Source organism: Lepidochelys kempii, chromosome 2 (genome assembly GCF_965140265.1).
Source record: "Lepidochelys kempii isolate rLepKem1 chromosome 2, rLepKem1.hap2, whole genome shotgun sequence".
NCBI classification, from domain to species: domain Eukaryota; kingdom Metazoa; phylum Chordata; order Testudines; family Cheloniidae; genus Lepidochelys; species Lepidochelys kempii.
Window position 1 is genome coordinate 186,922,953 of NC_133257.1, and position 23,240 is coordinate 186,946,192.

The 23,240-nt window shown below is 44.9% G+C and overlaps 1 protein-coding gene across 3 annotated transcripts in view; it reads left to right on the top strand.

Moving 5' to 3' along the window:
• GLB1 (galactosidase beta 1) overlaps positions 1-23,240 on the top strand; it is a 72,363-nt gene that overhangs the window by 26,363 nt on the left and 22,760 nt on the right. For all 3 annotated transcript variants that reach the window (XM_073333087.1, XM_073333089.1, XM_073333088.1), the window contains 9 exons: positions 101-251; positions 637-697; positions 1,273-1,367; positions 6,649-6,829; positions 7,907-7,965; positions 8,692-8,813; positions 8,917-8,957; positions 9,549-9,661; positions 21,602-21,676. In XM_073333087.1, coding sequence (XP_073189188.1) covers positions 101-251; positions 637-697; positions 1,273-1,367; positions 6,649-6,829; positions 7,907-7,965; positions 8,692-8,813; positions 8,917-8,957; positions 9,549-9,661; positions 21,602-21,676 — 898 coding nt within the window. The remainder of the gene's footprint in view (positions 1-100; positions 252-636; positions 698-1,272; positions 1,368-6,648; positions 6,830-7,906; positions 7,966-8,691; positions 8,814-8,916; positions 8,958-9,548; positions 9,662-21,601; positions 21,677-23,240) is intronic.

Sequence of the window (23,240 nt, forward strand, 5' to 3'; positions counted from 1 at the left end):
GTAAATAGTTTGTTTCCTTGGAATTAGATTAAGTCATTATTTGGAGTTCCTTTTTCATTCTAGTCTAAGTCACTTCTTATGGATGGTGTTTTCTTCACAGGTATGTGCCATGGAACTATCATGAATTCAAACCAGGAGTATATAACTTCTATGGTGACAGAGATATAAAATATTTCCTGGAGCTAGCTAATGAGATTGGCTTGTTGGTAATACTAAGAGCTGGACCTTATATCTGCGCAGAATGGGATATGGTAAATTTGTATTTAAACTTTCTAATTTCTAGGCAGAATTAACATCTGATCTCTGTCTAATGTAAGTGTCCTCCCATTTGTGGGGGGAAGTAAGGGGGGTACAGTAGTAAAAGGATTCCCTACCGCTGAACATATGGCACAAGGCAGGATTCTTCATCTAGAATACTAAAAGTTGTGGGTTCAAGTCCTGCTTAAGTGACTTCCCTTAGCCTCAAGCGCATTGGTCCTTAAATTGTGATAATTTTTTAATATGATCTTGGGTACTATAGGTCCCCAATGACTAGTACTTAATTGGTAATATCTATATAGTTCTGGGATAGCTGGTTAAACTTATCCTTCTAATTCATGAAAATGGTAATTGAAATGGTTTGCTTTCCCTTCATAGGGGGGTCTTCCAGCATGGTTATTAAAGAAAGAATCTATTGTTCTCCGATCTTCTGATTTAGGTAAGGAGCTCAAAAGGATTTATAAAAATGTTTCAAGGACAAGCAGACTTGGTGGCCAGACTCTCGGGTCAGGCTGTATTTTCAAGAATGGTATTGTGTTACTGTTTCTACTAAAAGTTTGGGAATAACAAATGTGAATGCTCTCTGAATAAGGTTTTCTTACTCCTTTTGCACTGTGCATAAATATATGGACAGAATAAGGTTGGAACAGGGTGGAAAACAGCAAGACTACTTGTGTAAGGATTTGCAGGGCTGGACCCTTAAATTGTAAAGGATAATGTTCTTGAAGGTAACTGTATATTTTTCTGTTGTGTGGGGACATTACCACCTGTTTTTAGATTGTACTATATTGGAATGATTTGGGTGTGGTCTTTGAAGTCACTTGACTTCCCTACATACCGAGAGGCTGAAGTTATGAGCAAGTACAGAATGTCATCAATTCATTTTTTGTTGCTCTTATACACATTGTGCATACCCAGTGTACTGGTTACAAAAATATCCCATTTGTAGTTTGTTTTTGTTTTTAAAGTGGATAAACTCTGGTCTGCCCACAACTTTCTCTTTGTATATTCCAGATTACCTGGAAGCTGTAGACCGATGGATGGGCGTCTTGTTACCCAAAATGAAGCCTCATCTCTATCAGAATGGAGGGCCAGTTATTATGGTGCAGGTAATCCATTTCAAAAATCAAACAGGAACACTAACTATGTGAATGTAGAAGGCCTTTTGGTCACCATTATTGAATTATTAACAGTGCTTCCACAGGTATGTTTCCAGTAATGTACATGGGTGCTCTTTAAAATTTAAATCATATTTGCTCTCCATGATAACTGGAATTAAAATTAGTTTAAACTATATCACAAACAAAAGGGTCTGGTGGTGGTGTGAGGTACCTGGAGATAATATTCAATTTTAGTATGTTATCCTTGCATCTCCAACATTTTAACAAGTGCAGCTTTGAGTTTCAGCTTTTAGTCCTTAGTGTAGATGTCTCTTTACCACTTGGAAAGAGACTGTGCGTGAGGCTGAGGTGAGCATGGCTACTCACACAAGTGATGTATTACTAGCCAACCTGCTTGCCTGTATTGTTGATACATAGCTCATGTTGAAGCAGCTCAGCTGAAGCCAGCACTTCCTGAGACTCAGGGACTCTTGAATCCAACAAATTTCTTAACATCTCTTCTGCTTCCCCCTCTCCTTATTCCCCTTTTCCTTACTACATACAGAATCACCTGCAGGGCTTCCCTGCAACTCCCCACTGAGAGTATGAAATGCTGGCTCCATTGAAGTCACTGGGAGTTTTGCTGTTCACATCAGTGGACCCAAGATTTCACCCCAGGTCTTTTTCCCCTGAGGCCTGTTGGAGATTTTCTTGCCAAATCTTCTGTGCACTTGCAATCCCTTTATCTTAAGTCACTGTGCAAAGCTGGATTAGTCATGTTATCACCATTCTACAGGTTGGGTAGATGAGGCCCAGAGAATGAGTAGCAGAGTACGAGTAGAACCTAAATCTCCCAGCTTTGTGATCAGTCCACTTTAATGGGTTTGTTTGTTTGTTTCTTTCTCCTCATCTTGTAGTATCTACAACTTTGTTAAGTGCTTCACAGAGAAGACTAAACCACAGCTGCCCTTCCCTTCCCTCTTCCTTTGCCTCCTGCCACCCTCCCATCACGTATTCCCTTGTTTCCTCCCATCCCGCCCTGCATGACTTTGTCATTGTTTGCAAGAATTGGCAGTCCCTGTTTAGAACAGGAGTCAAGAGTACAGCAAGCCTGCCTCAGGGCATGTCTACGCTTACCTCCGGAGCAGTCTATCCACTGGGGGTCGATTTATTGCTTCTAGTGAAGACGCGATAAATCGACCGCAGAGCGCTCTCCTGTCGACTCCAATACTCCACCGGAGCAAGAAGTGTAGGCGGAGTCAACAGGGGAGCGTCAGCAGTCAACCTACCGCAGTGAAGACACCACAGTAAGTAGACCTAAGTATGCTGACTTCAGCTACCTTATTCACGTAGCTGACATTGCGTAACTTAGATTGATACCACCCTCCCCCCACAAAGCGTAGACCAGGCCTTAGAGTGCTGTGGTAAAGCCATGTGGGGAGACAGGTATAGGATAATCCCCCACAATGCTGGGTTCTAACCAGTGCCATCTGTTTTAGTAGCCCCGGCACCACAAGTTACTCAAAAAAAGAGGCTGAAAGCTACACCGTGACACAGTTCAGTGCTTTTTATTGCCATTAAATGGAACATTCTCTTTACTTAGCTTGCTAAAGGTCTAGAGCAGCAGTTCTCCACCCACAGGCCGCATGCGGCCCAATGAGCACACAGCTGCGGCCCAGCTCAGCTGTGTGCTAAAGGTTGCAGGCTCCGGGCTCTCGGCTGACTTGCCGCGGTGCCCTGGCTGCCCTGCCACGCAGTGGGCTCCAGACTCCCAGCAGGGTCTGGGGCCTGGGCAGCTGGCTGCCACATGCTGGGGCTTGGGGTCTGGGCAGCCAGCTGCTGCCCGGTCCCACACAGTCGGGGGGGGGGTCAGAGTCCCCATGCAGAAGGGTGCAAGGTCAGGGTCCCTGCCCTATGCCCAGCTCTCCACACCTGGCCCCACTCTGTGGCGGGGTCTCTGGGTGGAGGGTGCTGGGCATAGGGGTTTGTGTGTGTGGGGCGGGGGTTAGGAGGGGGACACCGTGGTTCTCAACCTGCAGCCCAGCTAATACTTTCTGTGCCACATCTGCATCCCACAATGATAGATAGGTTGAGAACCACGGCTCTAGAGTATCTAGCCTGACAAGACCTGCTGTAGCTAGGAATGAAAGAAGAATAAAATACCTTAAATATTTGGCCCTGGTGCTTCCATTGGTTATTACACTGAACAGATTAAGCATTAAGGTTCAGATTTTGAAAGAAGGTTTCAAAGACTCACTTTCAGGGTGGATTGACTTAAATCAGCAATTTAAATCATGATTTAGCTCACCCAGTGGAAAACCTCGATTTAAATCATCCAATTGAATCAATTTTTCAATTTGTACTTCAGTTATTTTCTAAAGAAAGGTGCATTTTCATTGGTTGATATAACATAAAACATGTTGATTTACAACTAAATTTGGTCCATCTTTTTGCTACCTAGGTGGGTACACTATAACTCTATATATTTATTTATGCAGTTATGTAGCTTAACATTTTCAGATTCTTATTAACTGTACAGTTTTAGTATGTTAGAAAATAGTGAATGATAATTAACTTTTTGCTCATGATTTGTGTTAAGCCGCATTAGGGTGGTAACTGGAATTTAATTAAGGATGCAAAACAGCACATAACATTTATTTTTATTAATCAAAACAACCTTTAGGTGGTTTGGATATATAAACTTCACTTCTCAAAACAGGTTTCACATTTACAACTAAATTATGTTTAATTTACCCTTAACATATTTTGTATTATATTCAGACTTAATTTTAAACAGGTTTATTTTTAAAAATATGGAAACATGGAAACTCTGCTCCCACCCCCCCGACCCCCACTGGCTTCAGAACTCCTCCAGAGCTCTGTTGTGCAGAGGTTTGTACTCCAAGTTGTCCAAGTGTTAGACCTGCAGCAGGAGTCTCCCTATGAGATAGGGGAGCAGGCAGATAATAGATACAGTGTTGGTATATAATCCACAAATACTCTTTATTGCTTACAAAATAAATTACTCACTCCACATTCATAACCCAAGCAGACTACACCAGAGTCTGAAGATCAGAATTGAAGTCCTGATGGCCAGTCGACGTTCAGTCTGATCACAAGATGCGGGGAGCCAGCATTACCACACCTTAATCTAAACAGGGCTCTGGATCCATGAATGACTCCAAATTGCAAGTGTATCGAACATCATTTATAATCCACTCGGTCACGTCATCAGTTTTGTTGGCAATTTCAAAGAAACGGTTCTGGGCAAATTGCCAAAACCCAAGATGTTTAGAAACAGTCCCAGGCCCAAGATGTTCTTCTTTGGTTAGTTCTGCTTTACAACTGCAGCGGATACATTGCAACAGATGCATTGTCATGGCAATACCCCCAATATTTCCTTATCTGGTATTTCTCCATCTTTCTCATTGTAAAGTTATTTTTCACAAACAGCTCTTGACCACCTAAAACCTCAGATTCTTGCTTTGGTTGTCAACATGCAGCTCACATCAAGCATACTTCATCTACAATAGGCCTATAACATATTACATGGATATATGGATTATGTATATATATATATATCCCAACATTTGGTAACAAAAATTCAAATCAAACTGTTATAAAGAGTTGTTTTTATAAAAAACGTGTAAAAGGGTGACAAAAATACTGAGTCAGACTAAACAAAAAAGTCTAATACCACCACCCATGGACTGTGTTAATATCATGATTGGTAAACAAGAGGCGAATGGAACCAGAAATGAATTAACTAAAACTGGTTAGGCCTAATTGGTGAACAAAATCATGAGGGGATGGGTTACTCCACCGTTTACTCCCTTTTGGAGTGCTTAAAAAGAGACTTTGGGGAGGCTCAAATAGGCTAGAAGATGGGTTGACTGAAAGGAGCGAGCTTTGTTATCATGACTGCCAACCCCACCATCTCCAGGGACCCTGGAATGTGCCATGACGCTGTTAGACCTTCACCGTCCTGATTCTGAGAGAGGTCCTGACTAGACCAGGCCAGAGAGGGGGACCCAGATGACATCACCACCTCTGGCTAAATCCCTAACGCTACCTGGCACTAGGAATTTTGGTTTCTGCTGTCACTGCGCTCTATGTGTCCTTTTCCTTCCCCACCTTATTTCTTCTTTTCCCTATCTCTCTCCCTTTGCCTTCTGTGAGTTTGGCTTAGCCAAACAAGACAGCATCTCTTGCAGCAATGCTGTGAGCTTTTTCCCAGTAAGGCAACCAAAAGCAATGCCTTAAACAACCCACTGCTGGTACAAGTTTTCCAGATCTTGGAGTGACTATGTGCTGTGCCTGTGTTTCTCCAGTAGTGAGGTTGCAAGTGAAAATCAGCACCAGAGACAGAAGTTGCATTTTCTATCTTTGCTGTTCCTTTCACTCCCATTTTGCATGTGTGCCTTGTTTTGTCTTTACGAAAACAGGATTGGACTTCAGCAACAGCAGTAATAACAACAGCTGCAGCTCATCTCAACAAGCTTCTCTTTTCCTCAAAAAGAATAGTTGATACCATCTAAAAACTGGCAAATGGGTTTTTTCCCCTATAAAAGCTCTGTACAGGGAATAAGGGATATTGTAAAGTATTAAGTAAGGCTTTAATTTGGACATTTCAAATGCTATTACTTTTTTTTCCTTTCCAGTATCTTTAATACTGAAGATTTTTAATATTGGTGTATTTGCCACAGAACTAAGCAGGCCGAGATCTCTGTACTTGAACCCCCGAACCATGTTTAACTCTCTAGTGTTGTGCAGTGACAGGATCGTGTTAACTTCTTTGACTCTCTAGGCCCATTTATTCCATCAAAATTAATACAACATCTCCCATCCCCATGTTAGCAGAACTACAATAGAGCTTTGTCTGTTGTACTTGGGGCACACCGTTTACGAGTGAGATAGTGCTTAAGCTAACATTGTTGAAGCCAGCATTAACTGAGGCAGGGCATTCTTGTGGAACTAGGAGGCTGATGCTTTGGAATACAACCCCTCTCCAGATAGGGGTGGAGCTCCTGCAAGAGAGGCTTCTGGGAGGTGAGAAGAATGATGCTGCCGGTGTGGCATCTTCTCCCCACATCCCATGCATCTTCTCTGGACTTTCTGTTGGGCTTTCATTGTCTCTCTGCAAGGAGGAGGCAATCCAGGTTAGGCTTTTATGGTGTCATGTTGAGTGGCTTTTTCCATTTTCAATACGAAAAGTCTTCTCCCTGTGATGGGTGCAGGCCTGGTTATCAGATGTCAGCTTTGCTGCTGATCTATTATTTTTATTGCATAGGTTGAAAATGAATATGGAAGCTACTTTGCCTGTGATTATGATTACCTTCGTTACCTTCAGAAGCTCTTCCATCACCATCTTGGAGATGAGGTGGTACTGTTTACAACAGATGGGGCAAGCAAATATTACTTGAGATGTGGAGCTCTGCAGGGTCTTTATGCAACGGTGGACTTTGCACCAGGTTAGTGGCAGCGGTTCTGTAGCAAGATAACCAGGCCAATGTTTGTTTGCTTGTAGCAAAGTTGATGGTCTCCCTGACTCCTGGGTTTAAGTGGTGATCTACATATTGCCATTTGATATATTCTTAAACACATAGAAGGAACCAGCTGGTGCTATTCACTAGGTAGTCACCTCTGGGACTATCAGTGGCCAGTTTGGTCTGTTTACAGTGCAAACCTACTGAAAAAATATAGCCATGCTCAGCAGTTTTTCAAGGGCTCTTAGTCCAGCCCAAATTCCAGCTCCATCAGATTATCACCGTGCATTCCTCTGAAGAAAATCTAGAGGCAGAACATAGTTAAAATGGGACACATTGCCTCAGTCTGTGGTACTGTAAGCATGCAGAATTAAGTGAGTGTCGTGCTTGTGAAAAGTGCCCCGTCCGAATAGGGGACTTGATGTAATTTATCCCTAGAAATGGCACAGTGTGGGAGGTTTCCTGGGCCTCAGTCCAACATGAGTGTAGTCCAGTTTCCAAGTGCCTTCAACCTGGGACCTCCCTTGTGAATTGTCCTTTGTAGTAAGGTATGTTTGTAGTCTCAGTCTGTTTATTAATGGAAAAAATCCACATCACACACACCTCCTACTTCCTGGAGGTCATCCATCAAATAGTAATGACTTTCAGTCACTCTTGGCTTTCAGACCAATGACTTAGAGGTGAAACTCCAAGTCTGGTTTGCCAGTTCCCTGACTTTTACACTTCCCACAAATAAATCTACTTTAAACTAAGGCCGACGTTTTCCAAAATCACGAGTGATTTTTGGGTGCCTTCGTTCTTGGTGTTCAGCTTGAGGCTCCTGAAAGGGGCATGGTTTTCAGAAAGCACTGAGCACCCACACTCAGATAACTAGGCCCCTTTCTGGTGTCTCAAGTTGGGCACCCAGAATCATTAGCCTCTTCTGAAAATTTAGGCCCAGATTTCCACCGAGGTTGTTGCTGATACAGGAGGGGAGAGGTACAGCATCCCAGCTTCTGTTCCTGAAGGCAAAGGACTGAAATAGGATGGATATTACAGCTCAGTTTTGTGTTTTATTTGCAGGTGGTAATGTCACAGCAGCATTTTTAACTCAAAGAGGCAGTGAACCCAGAGGCCCCTTGGTATGGTGTTTTTTTTTTTTAAATTTCCATATAGTCTTAATTTTATGATAGTAATGAAAACCGAGGGATTGACAGCAGCAGTACATTGTGCTTCTTGGGGTGCCTGGGTTCATGGGACATTGGAACTCTTCTTGCTTCATGGCGAGGCAGAGGTTGGGGACAGTGTGTACATGTCTGTGCCACGCTGCTGTTCTGTGATCCCTGACTGCTGTTCTGTGGAGTAATTTTTGGCCTCAGAAGATCCCAATTTGTCTTGATTTTACCCAGCCTAGGAAAGTACGTAGAAAGCAGCCAAAGCAGTAGAGTTGCTTAGACGAGTGACTCAAGTGTGTGTGGGAGTGGAAGTTAGAGGCAGAATTAATAGGGTAGGTTAAAAATCTGCATCCTGTTTTTAAGTACTATAGATTTTTACACAAGTTAATGGGATGTGAGCTGATTAGGAGCCATTTTGATGCCTTAGCCACTCTGAGAGAAGGACTTAATCTTAGCTAAAGGGCTACCTCATCTCCTGTGGGTGGCTAGCTTTTAACATATTTCACTGTATTTATAGTAATTATTTGAAAATGATTCAAATGCACTTAGCTGATTTTTTTCTTATTGCTAGTGACATAAATTGAGTATAAAATAACTTAACCTCTAATTCTGATATTACTTCCTTTTTATATTCCTCCTTCTCCCCCGCTTTTCATGTTCTCTCCCCAACTCTCCACATTTCACCCTGGGCAGGTAAACTCTGAGTTCTACACTGGCTGGCTGGATCACTGGGGTCACCCTCATTCTGTTGTGCCAACAAATACGATAGCTAAAACTCTTGATGAAATCCTGGCACGTGGTGCTAACGTTAACATGTAAGTGCATGTTCATGAGAGGATTTGTTTTTAATGAAAAATGTGAGTAAGGTGGCAGTCAGCAAAGCCTGGTTTGAGTGGCTTTATTTGTTTTTCTTTTTAGGTACATGTTTATAGGTGGAACCAATTTTGCCTATTGGAATGGTAAGAAACAATTAGAGAAAAGTGACTTGCTTTCCAATTACAGGTGAGGCCTACACCTGTCATTTACAGTATATTACAAATTACACACACTCTAAACTTTCAGCCTTTAGGTCTGCCATGTCCTAAATCAGTTCTGTATTCATTTTCTCAAGACACACAGATAAGTATTCTAAATGCCAGTGGGGAAGGAGGATTGGGTGCCAAGGAGCCCTTGAATTAAAAAGTTCCAGAGCATATCACCTCCTGTACTTCAGCAGCATTACATCTCTGCTAATCACCACTTCATTATCCAAAGCCCTCATTCAGGAACACACTTAAGCATATGCATAAATCCATTCCAACTGAGGGTGTTTCTTAAGCATGTGCTTAACTCCAACAGACTTCAATGAAATGTAAGCAGGTGCTTAAGTTCTGTCCTGATTAGGGATGGTTTCCTGAAGGGGACCCAAGCTGAATCACTAGACTTAGAGATGCTATGAACAAAGAAATTTGTGGGTGGAAAGAAACACGTCTAAAAAACTATCCCATTGGGGAGGGGACTGGAGAAGCTCCATCAATTGTTTTTGATTTCTTAATTTTTGATTTTCACAGGGGCAAACATGCCATATTCATCACAGCCTACTAGTTATGATTATGACGCTCCACTGAGTGAAGCAGGGGACCTCACCGACAAATATTTTGCTCTGAGAGAAGTCATTGGTAGGGTGAGTGTTTGTAAAAGACATGGCTTTTAGAATGTTTCTTTAAAACCTCACTAGCTTATTGTGTGAGCTCTCCTGGTTTTGCATTGGTGTGGATTGCCTAATGCATCCTGATTTATTACTAGGTTTGGAAGGTTTAGGTTTTTTATCAGTAAATGTTGATTTCACTGAGCACACACAAACCAATGAAAAAAGATAAGAACAGAAATGTACAGATAGGCAAAGTTAGAAAAGTGCTACTTGAGGACTTATTTAGACTTTGATTTAAGGACGTTTACTTTGCATATTTTGACAGATGATGTTGACGATCTGTGATTTAGAGGTTATAAAGCTTTAACCTTTTGAATCTCAATCTCTGCTGTCTTTAAATAGTTATTGTCTGACTCTTCCAAAATGCCCCCAAGTGTGAAAAATTTAAGTAGATAAAAATGGGGGGAAAATGCTTAAAAACAAACATGGATGTTATCTGTCAAAATTATAAAAAAAAATTCTGCCAATTTATTTATTATCCACTTCAGGCACTGAAATATGCTGCTGGTTTTTGCTGCTGCTGAGTTCTTTGATTATTGTATAAAAAATCACCCAAAGTCTGCTTCCAAACTTTATGTTGTGCACTCTGGTGTTTGGGGTCTCTAAGAGTGGGAAAGCTAACTCCGATGAACAGACTTGCCCTTCATAACTTTACAAACAAGAGATGAGGCTGAGCTGCGGAATTTGAATCTGGTCTTTGAACACCCCAAAATTCAAGACTGTTCAATCCAAGTATTTGCTTTGGGCCCCTGTCTGTGTTTAAGCACAAGTCAAGTTGGGTTTATTTTTGTCTCCATTGAAAGGCTACTGTAGAACATTCTCATAACCTTCTCTATTGTTCCCAAGCTTAACTTGCCAAGTCTCATCATAGTTTGATAGCTTTATATTGCCTCCCTTAGAGTATAGTTCACCTCAGTCCTCACATCTTTGTGGCTTCCCTTGCCAATGAACTTCACAAAAAAAGTACTGCTCTTGAGTTCCTTAATTAAAGCGAGTGCCTATCTGAAATGTGAGCTTTAGTGTTTGCATGCATGTGAACCGAGGGAGATACGACTTCATGCAGAGAGCTGGTTTTGATAGCATCTGAAGTGTTGGCGTAAGCACTGCCAATTTCGGTAGGCCAGACTGGTGTATGCAACTTTTACACTGTGGTTTGTTTAGCTTTTCCCTGCATATCCAGAGCATCTAAACAAAGTCTTCCTGTCTGTGCTGTGGGTTCTAAACCAACAAGAGTCTGTCTGCTCAATCACATTTTGAGGTAAAGTTATGTTTAAAAAGCGAGTTGTCCTGTAATGAATACCTGCTTTCAAAATGATAAGATTTGTTGTAAGCTGTCAAGGTTCCTTCCCCACTCTGAACTCTAGGGCACAGATGTGGGGACCTGCATGAAAACCTCCTAAGCTTACTTTTACCACCTTAGGTTAAAACTTCCCCAAGGTACAAACTATTTTACCCTTTGCCCTTGGACTTTCGCTGCCACCACCAAACGTTTATCTGGGTTTATTTATTAGGAAAGCGTTGTTTGGAAACATCTTTCCCCCCAAAATCCTCCCAACCCTTGCACCACTTCCTGGGGAAGGTTTGGTAAAAATCCTCACCAATTTGCATAGGTGACCACAGACTCAAACCCTTGGATCTTAAGAACAATGAAAAAGCATTCAGTTTCTGAAAAGAAGGATTTTAATAGAAGTAAAAAGTAAAAAAGAATCACCTCTGTAAAATCAGGATGGTAAATACCTTACAGGGTAATCAGATTCAAAACATAGAGATTCCCTCTAGGCAAAACCTTAAGTTACAAAAAGACACACAGACAGGAATATCCATTCTATTCAGCACAACTTAATTTCTCAGCCATTTAAAGAAATCATAATCTAATGCATATCTATTTAAAGGTGTTTACCCTTCCCTTTATATTTATGACATAAGCATAACATGTAGTGAGCCCCTATAGGCTTTTTTGCGGGGGGGAGATCATTGTCTGTTTTCCTGACCTAACAGGCCTCTTTCAGTTTGCTTATAACTTTCTGCTTTTGGACTGAAACGATCCATGTTTGGTTTCTTTCCTAGTGTGAAAATTGTTTGGAGTGGATTTTATGAAAGCTTGAGCAGAACTGGTTGAGCCATTTTCAAGTACAAAGAGTGAGGAAGAATTGGAGTTATGCCATTATCTAGGGATCTAAATAATTCTTTTTTTAACAGCTCTACCAATTAAATGGTTGAAACTTGGCAGGGAGATATGTCAGATGTAGGGATTGCTTTGTCATGGTCTAGTAGACAAGCTGCTTCAGTTTGGCTTTTAAAAACAGGCTACTTGTTCTGACTGTCTCCTGGCTTTTCTGCCCCTGATTCCCTTGGTCTGTTCTGGTGCTTCTTTGCTACCATTGCTGGCCATGTCCATACTATGGTGACTATAGTGGCACAGCTACAGCACCATAGCTGTCCAGCAAAAATGTTATGCTTATAAGAAGAAGCACATGTTTTTTTCAGGGGAAAAGGCAATGCACCACGCTTATCGAAGATACAACAATTAGCATATGCATTCAATCACACACCACACACACACTCTCTCTCTCTCTCTCTACCCCCCCCCCCCCCCCGCCAGTCAATATTATACTTACCGGTCCAGAGTCCGGATCAGTGTAGTGGCCAGCTAGGTTGATCACGGGGAGGTAGGAGCTGGGTTCTGTCAGTCGTGACACGATGCTCTGGGGAAGTCTTGGCAGATGAACCCAAAGTTTCATGGCAAGGCCCCCTGTTCATGTTGTGATTTTTCTTCATTGGGACTAATGAGTTTTGCACCAGCATGCTGTAATCAATTGTTGTTTGACGAGTGGTTGTTTTCTTAAATTGTCCTTCTCATCCTTTATCTTGTTGTTTCATCAAGTCTCTCAGGGAGTTATCCCAGGCTGGTTTTGATCACAGCTATCCTGTCGCCATTGATAGGTGCCTGTCTCATCTTTAGAGTCATCAATCTGCCCTCCGCTGACATTTCAACAGGGGCGTGTTGCAGTCTCCTGGCGCCCTTGCATCTGTCTTCAGTTTCTCCCTATACCATCTGGCTCAGCGATGGCCTTCACACTTAACTCTTAACTCACACGTTCCTCATTGACACACAAAACAGAATTAATTTACACAGAACATTTTGAACAGGAGTATCCAATTGCAGTGCAAAAGAAAACAACCACTGCATTCTTTTGCTTATTTTAAAATGCTAAACCTACAACTAAGTGGTGACCCTAAAAGGTCTGTCACTGCCTTGAAATCAGCACAACCACAGATTCTGGTTGATGCATCTCTCCCAATGACCCATTAGGCCATTCCTTTCTGCTTTCAGAAAGGATGGCTGGCAGGATATGGTCAAATCATACACCAATACATGCTACATTATTATTCTTTATCCTTCATTCTAAATTATACAAAATACTAACATAAAACCCTACTATTACATAACATAGCTGCAGACTGCATGGACGGAAGGAGTTTTTCCATCGCTGTATGAGCTCTGTCTCTTTGAGTAGCAGTAGTTCAATTGACGGAAGCATTCTTTTGTCAATATAGGTGTATCTGTACTGGGAGTTAGTTCGGTTTCAAACCCACTGAGTGCTATAGCTATGTCAACCTAACTTTTCAGAGGAGACCAGACCTTGGTCTCTTTCTGTGGCATTACTCCCGCTCTTTGAGAGACACACAGACCTTCACAGAACAACAGCCAGCGCAGCTTCTTTTGCTTACCTGTGTCTTTGTTTTGGGCAGTAAGGTGTGCCTTTGTGGCGGAGGCCGCCATTGTTTCATTCATCTGGTTCCATAAAGGAACTTAACTGTTTATTACAACTATCTTAAATGAAGGGCAGCAATTCTTCAAGTAATGTCCCTATAGGTGCTCTACTGTAGGCATATGTGCAGGTGCGTCCCCGCGGTTCTGATCAGAGACCTTTGGTAGAGGTGTCTGTTTGGCCTGCACATGCACTCCAAACTCTCCCCCGCATGCTCTGCCTCGAGGCTAATTAGTATTTTGCAGGCAAACCCCCCTCAGTTCCTTCTCAACTGCCCCTGGCTAGAGATGGCGCAATTAGCAGTCCGTTCACGGATACTTTACTTTAGAAATGCTTTCTGAGGTGGTTTTTAGTACTTTTGTTCTTTTCTTACTTTCTTTGTGTTTTTTTCTTCCCCTGTTTAAAAAAACAAACAAACTTAAAATAAGTTATTTACTTTAACACTCCCACCCCCACCCCCCCACCCCATAAGAGACCTTCCCGGTTTAAGAATTCTCTCCAGCAGGGAGGCCATTCCAGTATGGGACAGCCATTCCCCCTGTGTCTTTTGCCTTGTTGAGAGCTGCGTTCCACAGACATGTCAGCAGCTGAAGGCCAAATTCTGAAAAAAACGGAAACTGAAACTGCTCCTTATGGAGGGAGCTCTTCATCCTGCGACTGACCCGCGGCCTGTCTCTCTCAGGTGATGTGAGTGATCTGTGCAACCTTCCACTTCCAAGGACGGTGAACCAAGGAAGAAATCCTCAGATTCCCTATGTAAGACCTCTTAAAAAGAAAGCTTCGAGCCCCCAGAGAGAGAGCCCTGAACCAGCCAGAGGAGATCCCTGGCACGTTCAGTCTCCTTGATACTGAAGGTGTCTAAGCACGGTACCCACAGATTGTGTGGGCCTTCTCCTACGGATGCCGCTGGTAAGCCTAAAGAACCTATGGGCACAGGCACTGAAGCACTGGTACTGCAGGTCAGGAAGAGAAGCCTAGATCATACCGCCTCCGGACAGATGGCACCAGTAGGGACGCCCCCGGTACCAATGACTCCAAGACCATCATAATCGGACCATTTCGTGTGGCCAAGGTTTCTGGTCCCTTTGGTACCATCGACTCAACACCAGCAACTGGCACCAGTTACTGCTGCACTGCAGGAGTTTAGATTCTCTAAGAACCTCATGGTATCTGAGGCACCAGAGTCTCCTCTGCTTGGTACCAGGGCCCCGGCATTGGCTCCACCACTTTCCAGTGGAGATTCGGACAGTGTCCAGGAGGAGGTTCTCTCTCGTCACTCCCACTATGCTCCCTACCCCTACCTGCTGGCCCTTCCCCATCATATCCTCACTCTGGATAACCCCCATGGTATGACCAAGCATGGGGATCTGCCACCCCAGTGGCCCTACTGGGATCTGTGGGTGGCCTATAGGTATCATGCCTCCTGGGCGTCTAGTGGCACACACCAAGAGTCTGTGAGGCGTTCTCCCACAGCCACCACATCTATGGCTTCAGACCCTCCTGAGGAGATCCTGGAGGAGCAGGAGGTTGGACTAGAGGGGGATGTTAATCACATACTAACATCTCTTCCTCCCCTTCAGAAGAGACAGTTATGCTCCCTCCACTATCTATGGCAGATGATTTTAAGCTCTTCCAAGACCTTACGAAGAGGGTGGCAGATACTTTACTAATACTTCTGGAGGAGATAACAGACACTCACCATAAGCTGCTGGATATTTTACATACATCCTCCTCTTTGAGGATAGCTTTTGGACCCAGTTAAGCTTGTATGGCAACCACCAGCATCGGCCACACCAATAGGCAAAAGGGCCAATTAAAAAGTACTATGTACACCTCCTCCCCCCCACCCCCCCCAGATACAGAATTTCTTTTTTCCCACCCTCCCTCTAATTCCATCGTGATATAAGCGGTTAACTCATGTGGCTGCCAACATCGTTCCAGATCCACCCCTTATGATAGGGATTGGAAGTGCCTTGTCTTATTTGGAAGGAAGGCCTGCTCTTCTGCTACTTTGCAATTCAGAATTGCAAACTACTAGGCCTTAAGGACAAAGTACGTCTATATGAATTATGCCAAATTCAGCATCTGTATTGACCATCTACCGGAGTCACAACGGGAACAATTCTGAGCCATTATCGATGTGGGGTAGGTGGTGGCCAAAACAACACTGCAGACAGCACTTTATGCAGCTGATACAGTGTCCGGTTCCATCTCAATGGCAGTTGTGATGCGGTGAGCTTCATAGTTGCATCTTTTGGGTTTCCCAAAGGAGATTCAGACAGTTGTGAAAGACCTCCCCTTCAAAGGCTCTAAGTTGTTTGCTGAGAAGACCAATGAGTCGCTCCACACTCTAAAGGACTCCAGAACCACACTTTGGTCAGTGGGGATCAATGCACCCGGACAAAAAAAGACTGTAGCCCTCAGTCTTCTCACAAACTGCGTACACCGCAGTTCCCCACCACAATGCTATTATGAACCACAGAGGAAAAAGGTCCAAGTTTCTGAGGTGCAAACCATCAAGCCCTCAATTTTCAACATTGCAGTCTTCCACCTCAAAACATCAGTTTTGACACCTTGGTCAAGGCCCTGAGAGATCACTGCCTTTGACAGCAGCTGCCACTTTCCAGGTTCTCTCGTCCTTCTGGATACGGCCTTGCTCTGTTCCGTCCCAACTGGGAATCCATCCAACAGATGGGTTTTGGAAGTAATCTCCCATGTGTATTCAATCCTCTTCAGGGATGCTTCTCATGAGAGACTGTTGTGACTGGATCACCTCCTCTGCTTAGAAGCCATAGAATCCATCCCACTGCATCTCTGAGGCAAAGGTTTTTACTCTCGATATCTCCTGATCCCCGAGAAAACTGGAGATTGGAGACCCCTACTGGATCTCAGAGCACTGAACAAATATATCAAGGCTCAAAAAGTCAAGATGTGTCACATTAGTGGTGATTATTCCATCTTTGGAACAGGGAGATTTGTTCTCGGCCCTCAAGTTTCAGGACATGTATTTCCACATATTGATCCTGCCGTCCTACAGACAATTCCTCCAATTTACTCTGGGTCAGGATCAGTACCAGCACAGAGTACTCCCTTTTGGCCTCTTGTTGGCTCCCAGAGTATTTTCCAAGGTCCTCTCCATAGTGGCAACCCACCTGCGTACTCAGGGGATCATGATCTACCCAGTCTTAGACAACTGTCTCCTTCGAAGAAACCCTACGGGCCACCCATGGAACTATGGACGTATTCACGAAACTGGGCATACGAGTCAACATCCAAAAATTGACTCTAATTCCAGTGCAATGCTTGGAATTTATAGAGGGCGATCTCGACTCACTGGAAATGAGAGTGCTCCTTCCACAGCACAGATTTCCCAGCTTGTCGGCACTTAGAGAGACAGTGCAAACTAGCCCTCAAACATCGGCCAGACATTGCCTCCAGCTTCTGGGGCACGTGGCGGGGGGCATGTTTGTAATATCTCCTGCCAGACTTCACTTGAGGTGCCTGAAGACGTGGTTCAGCTCAGTTTACAGGCCAAGCAAAGGCAGGTTAGACAAACCTCTCTCAATGTCTTTCTGGGTCAAACACTCCCTGGATTGGTGGAAAGACTCAACAGCCGTTTGCACGGGGGTCCCACTCACACAGTGCCCCTGATACTACTAGTCACGACGGAAGTGTCCCTGATAGATTGGCATGCACATCTCAACAACCTCATGACTCAGGGCAAATGGTTGCCCATGGAGGCGACTCTCCACATCAACCACCTCGAACTCAGAGCCGTCAGGAACACTTATGTTCATTTTCTTCCACTGATCAGAGGTACACGCACAAAAGTCATGACAGACAACATCGAGTGCACGTACTATATAAATTGCCAGGGAGGCACCAGATTGTCCTCCCTCTGTGCAGAAGTGCTAAAGCTCTGGAACTGGTGCATTTCCCATAATGTTCTATTATCCGTGGCCTGTCTACCGGGAGTGCAGAACGCAACAGCAGACAGTCTCAGTTGCAAGTTCTCACACGACCACAAGTGGTAAATGAACCCAGTAGTACTTCACAGCATATTCAGTCAATGAGGCACACTGACGATATACTGGTTTGCCATTTACCGGAACAAGAAATGCACACGCCACTGCTCCAGGGCTGGCCTTGGACAGCACTCATGAGGGGACACTCTTCTTCTTCCAAGGGATGAGGGCCTTCTATACTCCTTCCTCTCGTTCCTTCTGCTGCTGAAGGTCCTGTCACACATAAAAAGAGAAAAAGCAAACATCATACTGATTGCTCCCAACTGGCCAGGACTGATGTGATACCCATAGCTGTCACAGCTGGCGGCGTGTCCATCAATCCCTCTTCAACCCACTGCTTACCTCCTCTTGCAGAATGAAGGATGCACTCTCCATACCAACCTGTGGATACTCCGGCTCTAGGCTTGGCTTCTTCAGGGTTCCAACACATAGAGAGCTTCTGCTCTGAGGAGATACAGAAAGTGTTACTATACAGTAAGACATTGACTGCCCATTGTACTTACCTGCAAAAGTGGACCAGGTCTCAAGTTTGGTGCAATTCCAGGCAAATTGTCCTGGTATCTGCTACTCTCCTTGTGGTGTTAGACTACATACTCAAGATGTCAGGGTTATCTCTGAGTTCGCTCAAAGTATGCCTGGCGGCCATACTGGTTTTCCATCAACCAACAAAGGGATACTCAGTTTTCTCACACCCAGCTACAAAGAGATACCTCCAGGGCATAGCGAACCTCTTTCCTCAACCCAGACATCCCATATCAACATGGGAACTGAACTTAGCTTTAAAGAGCCTGACTAGACCGCCCTTTGATCCTGTGGCCACTTGTTCGCTTACACACCTGGAAGACAGCATTGCTGGTCACCATCACCTCAGGGAGGAGAAATGGGGGAGATAGCAGCACTGATGGCGCACCCCCGTTTACAGGTTTCTTTCATGACAAGGTTACACTCAGGCTGCACACAAAGTTCATACTCAAGGCAACCTCATCTTTTCACATGAACCACCCGATTCACCTCCCAACCTTTTACCCTAAACCTCACTGCAATAGCAGAGAGTCCATACGTCACACTCTGGATGTTAGGAGAGCCCTGGCCTTCTACTGGGACAGGATGAATGCTTTTAGGAAATCTAAACTCTTCCTTTCCATTCCCGATAGGTCTAAAGGCACAGCAATATCGGCGCAAAGACTCTCCAAATGGGTCTCGAACTGTATCAAACACTGCTATGAGGTTTGCAATGTAGTACCCATCTGGAATCCCCACACACGTCACGAGGTCACCTTCCTCCTCGGTCACCTTCCTCAAGAATGTCCCTATCTTGGAAATCGGCAGAGCAGCCACCTGGGCATCCATGCATACCACTGCAGAACACTACATGATTACTGGGGACTCTGCTGCCAATGCTAGCTACAGCTATGCGGTATTACTATCCATAACAGACTTGATTCCGAAGCCCCAACCTCCCATCTGGGATACTTCTCGGGAGTCACTTCTAGGGACACTACTCAAAGAAGAAGAAGGAGAGGAAGCTATTCACCCTGTGCAGTAACGATGGTTCTTTGAGATGTGTGTCCCTATGGGTGCTCCACAACCCACCTTCCTCCCCTCTACTTTGAAGCTCTGAACAGAAGGAACTGAGGGTGGTTTGCCCACTCAACACTAATTAGCCTCGAGGCAGAGCAGGGCGGGGTGTGTCGGGGGGAAGCGTATGTGTGGACCAAACAGACATTGCTACACAAATCTCTGATCAGAAGCGCAGGGACACACACCTATGGTGAAGCACCGATAGGGGGACACATCTCAAAGAACCATCGTTACTGCACAAAATGAGTAACTTCCTCTTATGCCCACCCTATACCAACTAGGGTGCCTGGTGTCTGGTTTTCAACAGGAACGCCCAGTCGAAAAGGGACCCTGGCGGTTCCGGTCAGCACTGCTGACCGGGCTGTTTAAAAGTCTGCTCGGTGGCACAGCAGGGCTAAGGCAGGCTCCCTGCAGCTCCCAGAAGCTGCGGCATGTCCCCTCTCTAGCGCCTAGGGGCAGGGGCTGCCTGAGGTAAGCGCTGCCCAGAGCCTGCACTCCTGACCCCCCCACATCCGAACTCCCTGCCCCAGCCCTGATCACCCTCCTGTCCTCTGAACCTCTCGATCCCAGCCAAGAGCACCCTCCTTTACCCCAAATCCCTCATCCCCAGCCCTACCCCCAGCCACAGCCCTCATTCCCCCCGCCACCCCTGCCCCAACCCGGAGCACCCTCCTACACCCCAAACCTCTCATCCCCAGACCCACCCCAGAGCCTGCACCCCCAGCCACAGCCCTCATTCCCCCCCGCCACCCCTGCCCGAACCCGGAGCACCCTCCTACACCCCAAACCTCTCATCCCCAGCCCCACCCCAGAGCCTGCACCCCCAGCCACAGTCCTCACCCCCAGCCCCAGAGCACCTTCTCGCACTCTGAACCCTTCAGCCCCAGCCTGGAACCCCCTCCTGCACCCCAAATCCCTCATCCCCAGCCCCTCACCAGAGCCTGCACCCCCAGCTAGAGCCCTGATCCCCCTCCCCCGCACTCCAACCCTCTGCCCCAGCCTGGAGCCCCCTCCCACACCCTGAACCCCTCATTTCTGCCTCACTGCCTCACCCCGGAACCCCTATGCCCAGCCCAAAGTCTGTACCCCCTCCCACACTGCAACCCCCTGCCTCAGCCCAGAGCCCCCTCCCATACTCTGAACCCCTCGGCTCCACCCTTCAGCCCAAAGCTACTTCCTGCACCCCCAGCCGGAGCCCTCACCCCCCATGCATCCCAACCCACTTTAGACCTCAACCCAGAGCCCCCTCCCATACCCTGAACTCCCCATTTCTGGCCCCACCCCAGAGCCCGCACCCCCAGCTGGAGCTCTCACCACCTCTCGCACGCCAACTCCCTGAGCCAGCCCGGTGAAAATGAGCAAGTGAGCGTGGGAAGAGCAAGCGACAGAGGAAGGGGAGATGGAGTGAGCGGGGGCGGGGCCTCAGAGAAGGTGCAGGGTCTCGGAGAAGGGGTGGGGGAGGGGGGTGTTCAGGTGTGTGTGTGTGTGTAGAAAGTTGGCAACACTAATACCAACATTTTGTGCATGTGCAATTATTGTGTTTTTCAAATTCCATGAGCTATTTTAGTATCTCCCAACAGTCTATTAGTATTGTGCATGCAGAAGTAGGTGATATGAATGAATTTTTACCTCCACAAGTGCATAAGAGATGAGGCAGAGCTTTGAGCATGCATCTTGTGCAAGACATAACAGCCTGGTGCTGAATAGCAAATAGGTTCACAAGATGGAATTTTTTATTTAAAAGAAAACAACAAACCTAGGAAACTTAAAAAAAAAAAAAAAAGGTATTAAGAAATTTAAAGATGCAAAACTAAGGACTCCAAAGTGAGGAAATGGTTAAGGCTGTGCAGGCAATCGTAATGAGGCCCCCTCGTGCACATGTAAGTATGCATCTCTTCTTCTGGAGTTCTGCCTCTTCAGTGCACAAGACAGGATCTTGTTCAATGAACAAGGCAGGGATACAAAGTGAATGAAACGGGTTCTGCAGAGCTCTGCCTTATTTTTGAACAAAGTCTGTTTGCAGTTGCCACTGTGCTTGTCTGGAGTAAATAAGAACTTGTCTGGTGGCACTGAGAGTGGATTTTGGCCCTTAGTGGACAGAAGGCGTGATGTGTATTGGATGAGGCAGAGACTTATAGAGACTCTGGCAGGCCCAGGCTAGGTATCATAATGTACAAAAACCTGCTCGGAAGACTAGATGGTTTCGCAAACTGGGAATGATTTACATGAGATTTGAAGAGAGGGCAGTCTCAGACAACTATTTGTCTATTTATCTAGGTTCTTATGAAGGCTCCCATTTCTGAGTTACTGTTGAAATCATGTGTAGTATGTAACTAAATCAGGTGGATTTTAACACTTCTGTTTTAAGATCTACTGCAAATGCATTCCTACAGCTCTATGAAAAATTTTACTTTTGACCAAATCTGTCTTTAGTTTGCTGTCTTTATTCCCCTTAAGTTACAAAATGTTAGATGAGAATTTGGTTACAATGTGTTTCAGATTCAAGTTTCATGTGGTCTCTTTTATTTTACTAGTATAAGCACTTACCTGAGGGCCCTATCCCGCCAACAACACCCAAATATGCATATGGGCAAGTGGCAATGGAGAAGGTAAATGTTCATTTGTTACCCTGTAGGTGTATCTGTGCATGCATACTTTTTTCTTCGTAAGGAACATTTCTATGAAGTTGGAATGTCCATCTACGGGCACTATATAAAGGAGCAGGGAGGAGAGAATAGAAACTCATAGATAAAAGGCTTCTTAACCCTCTTGAGGAGAGGAGGATATAGGGCATGAGACTAGGAGAAAGGCTTTCTGACTTCTCTTCCTGGCTCAGCCATTTTCTTGCTGTCTGACTTTGAGTAAATCAGTGAACCTCTGCCTCTGTTTCCCCTTCTGTAAAATGGGAGGATGATAATTTTGTTAACCTGTTTGAGATCTGCAGATGAAAAGCGCTATGGAAGTGCTAAGCCATAGGACTAACACTGCTTTGCCAAAATTAGCTGTGTTAAAATCGGGTTTATTCAGTTTGACAAGCATTTTGACTAATAAAATGCAATATTTATAATATACACTGTGCTGTGTGTTAAGTCTCACTAAAATGAGTGATATTTGTATAGCTGTAGTTATCCAGCCTTTGGATAACTCAAAGTTTGGGTAAGCCCTTGGGGTTTATTTCACAGCCTGCTGAAGAGAAAAGTTTAAGGAGAGGCTGCTTTAGCTGCTGGTGGATTGAAAAGAAAGAGAAGGATGGGAAGAGAGGAGGTGCTGTGTGTTGCAAATAAATACTCTATATGCCATAACAGACATTTTTTTTGTTTGGGGGAGTTGGTAAGTTGGATGTAGTAATTCGTAAGTTTGGATGGGGCTCTGTAATTCTTTAGTTTTGGCCAGACAGCATTTTTGATTGATAAGCCTGATCCATTTGGCTATGGCATATGAAGTGTTGCAACATTCAGTACTGATAACAGATAATACAGCACAGCCTGTCTTAAGTCATCCAGCTCAAGTGGTCTGCAGAAGTGAAATTTTTCACAGAAATGACTATCCAGTGAAGGTGAAGCAGAACTGCCCCATCTGTCTAAGCATACTTTAGGGTGGTCCCAGAAGACAAGAGGCTGCCTTATAAGGTTTCTCTGAGCTAGTATATATTCAATAGTGAGTAATATTACACATAGCTATGTGTACATCGTGGCGGGCCGGAGAAGCCCCAGCACCAGCCTCGCCGGCCGGAGCAGCCCCATGACCTGCTGGCTGGCCGGCCAACGCCATGGTGATGTGCATGCCATAGAACTGGTAAATTATAAAATTTTATTGTATGAATAACCCACTTATATCCAGACTACTGTCTTTGAGTAGTCACTCTATTTTTATGTACAAAATAGGCCCAATGGCCTGTGATGGGATGTTAGATGGGGTGGGATCTGAGTTACCCAGGAAAGAATTTTCTGTAGTATCTGGCTGGTGAATCTTGCCCATATGCTCAGGGTTTAGCTGCTCGCCATATTTGGGGTCAGGAAGGAATTTTCCTCCAGGGCAGATTGGAAGAGGCCCTGGAGGTTTTTCACCTTCCTCTGTAGCATGGGGCACGGGTCACTTGCTGGAGGATTCTCTGCTCTTGAAGTCTTTAAACTACGATTTGAGGACTTCAGTAGCACAGATATAGGTGTGAGG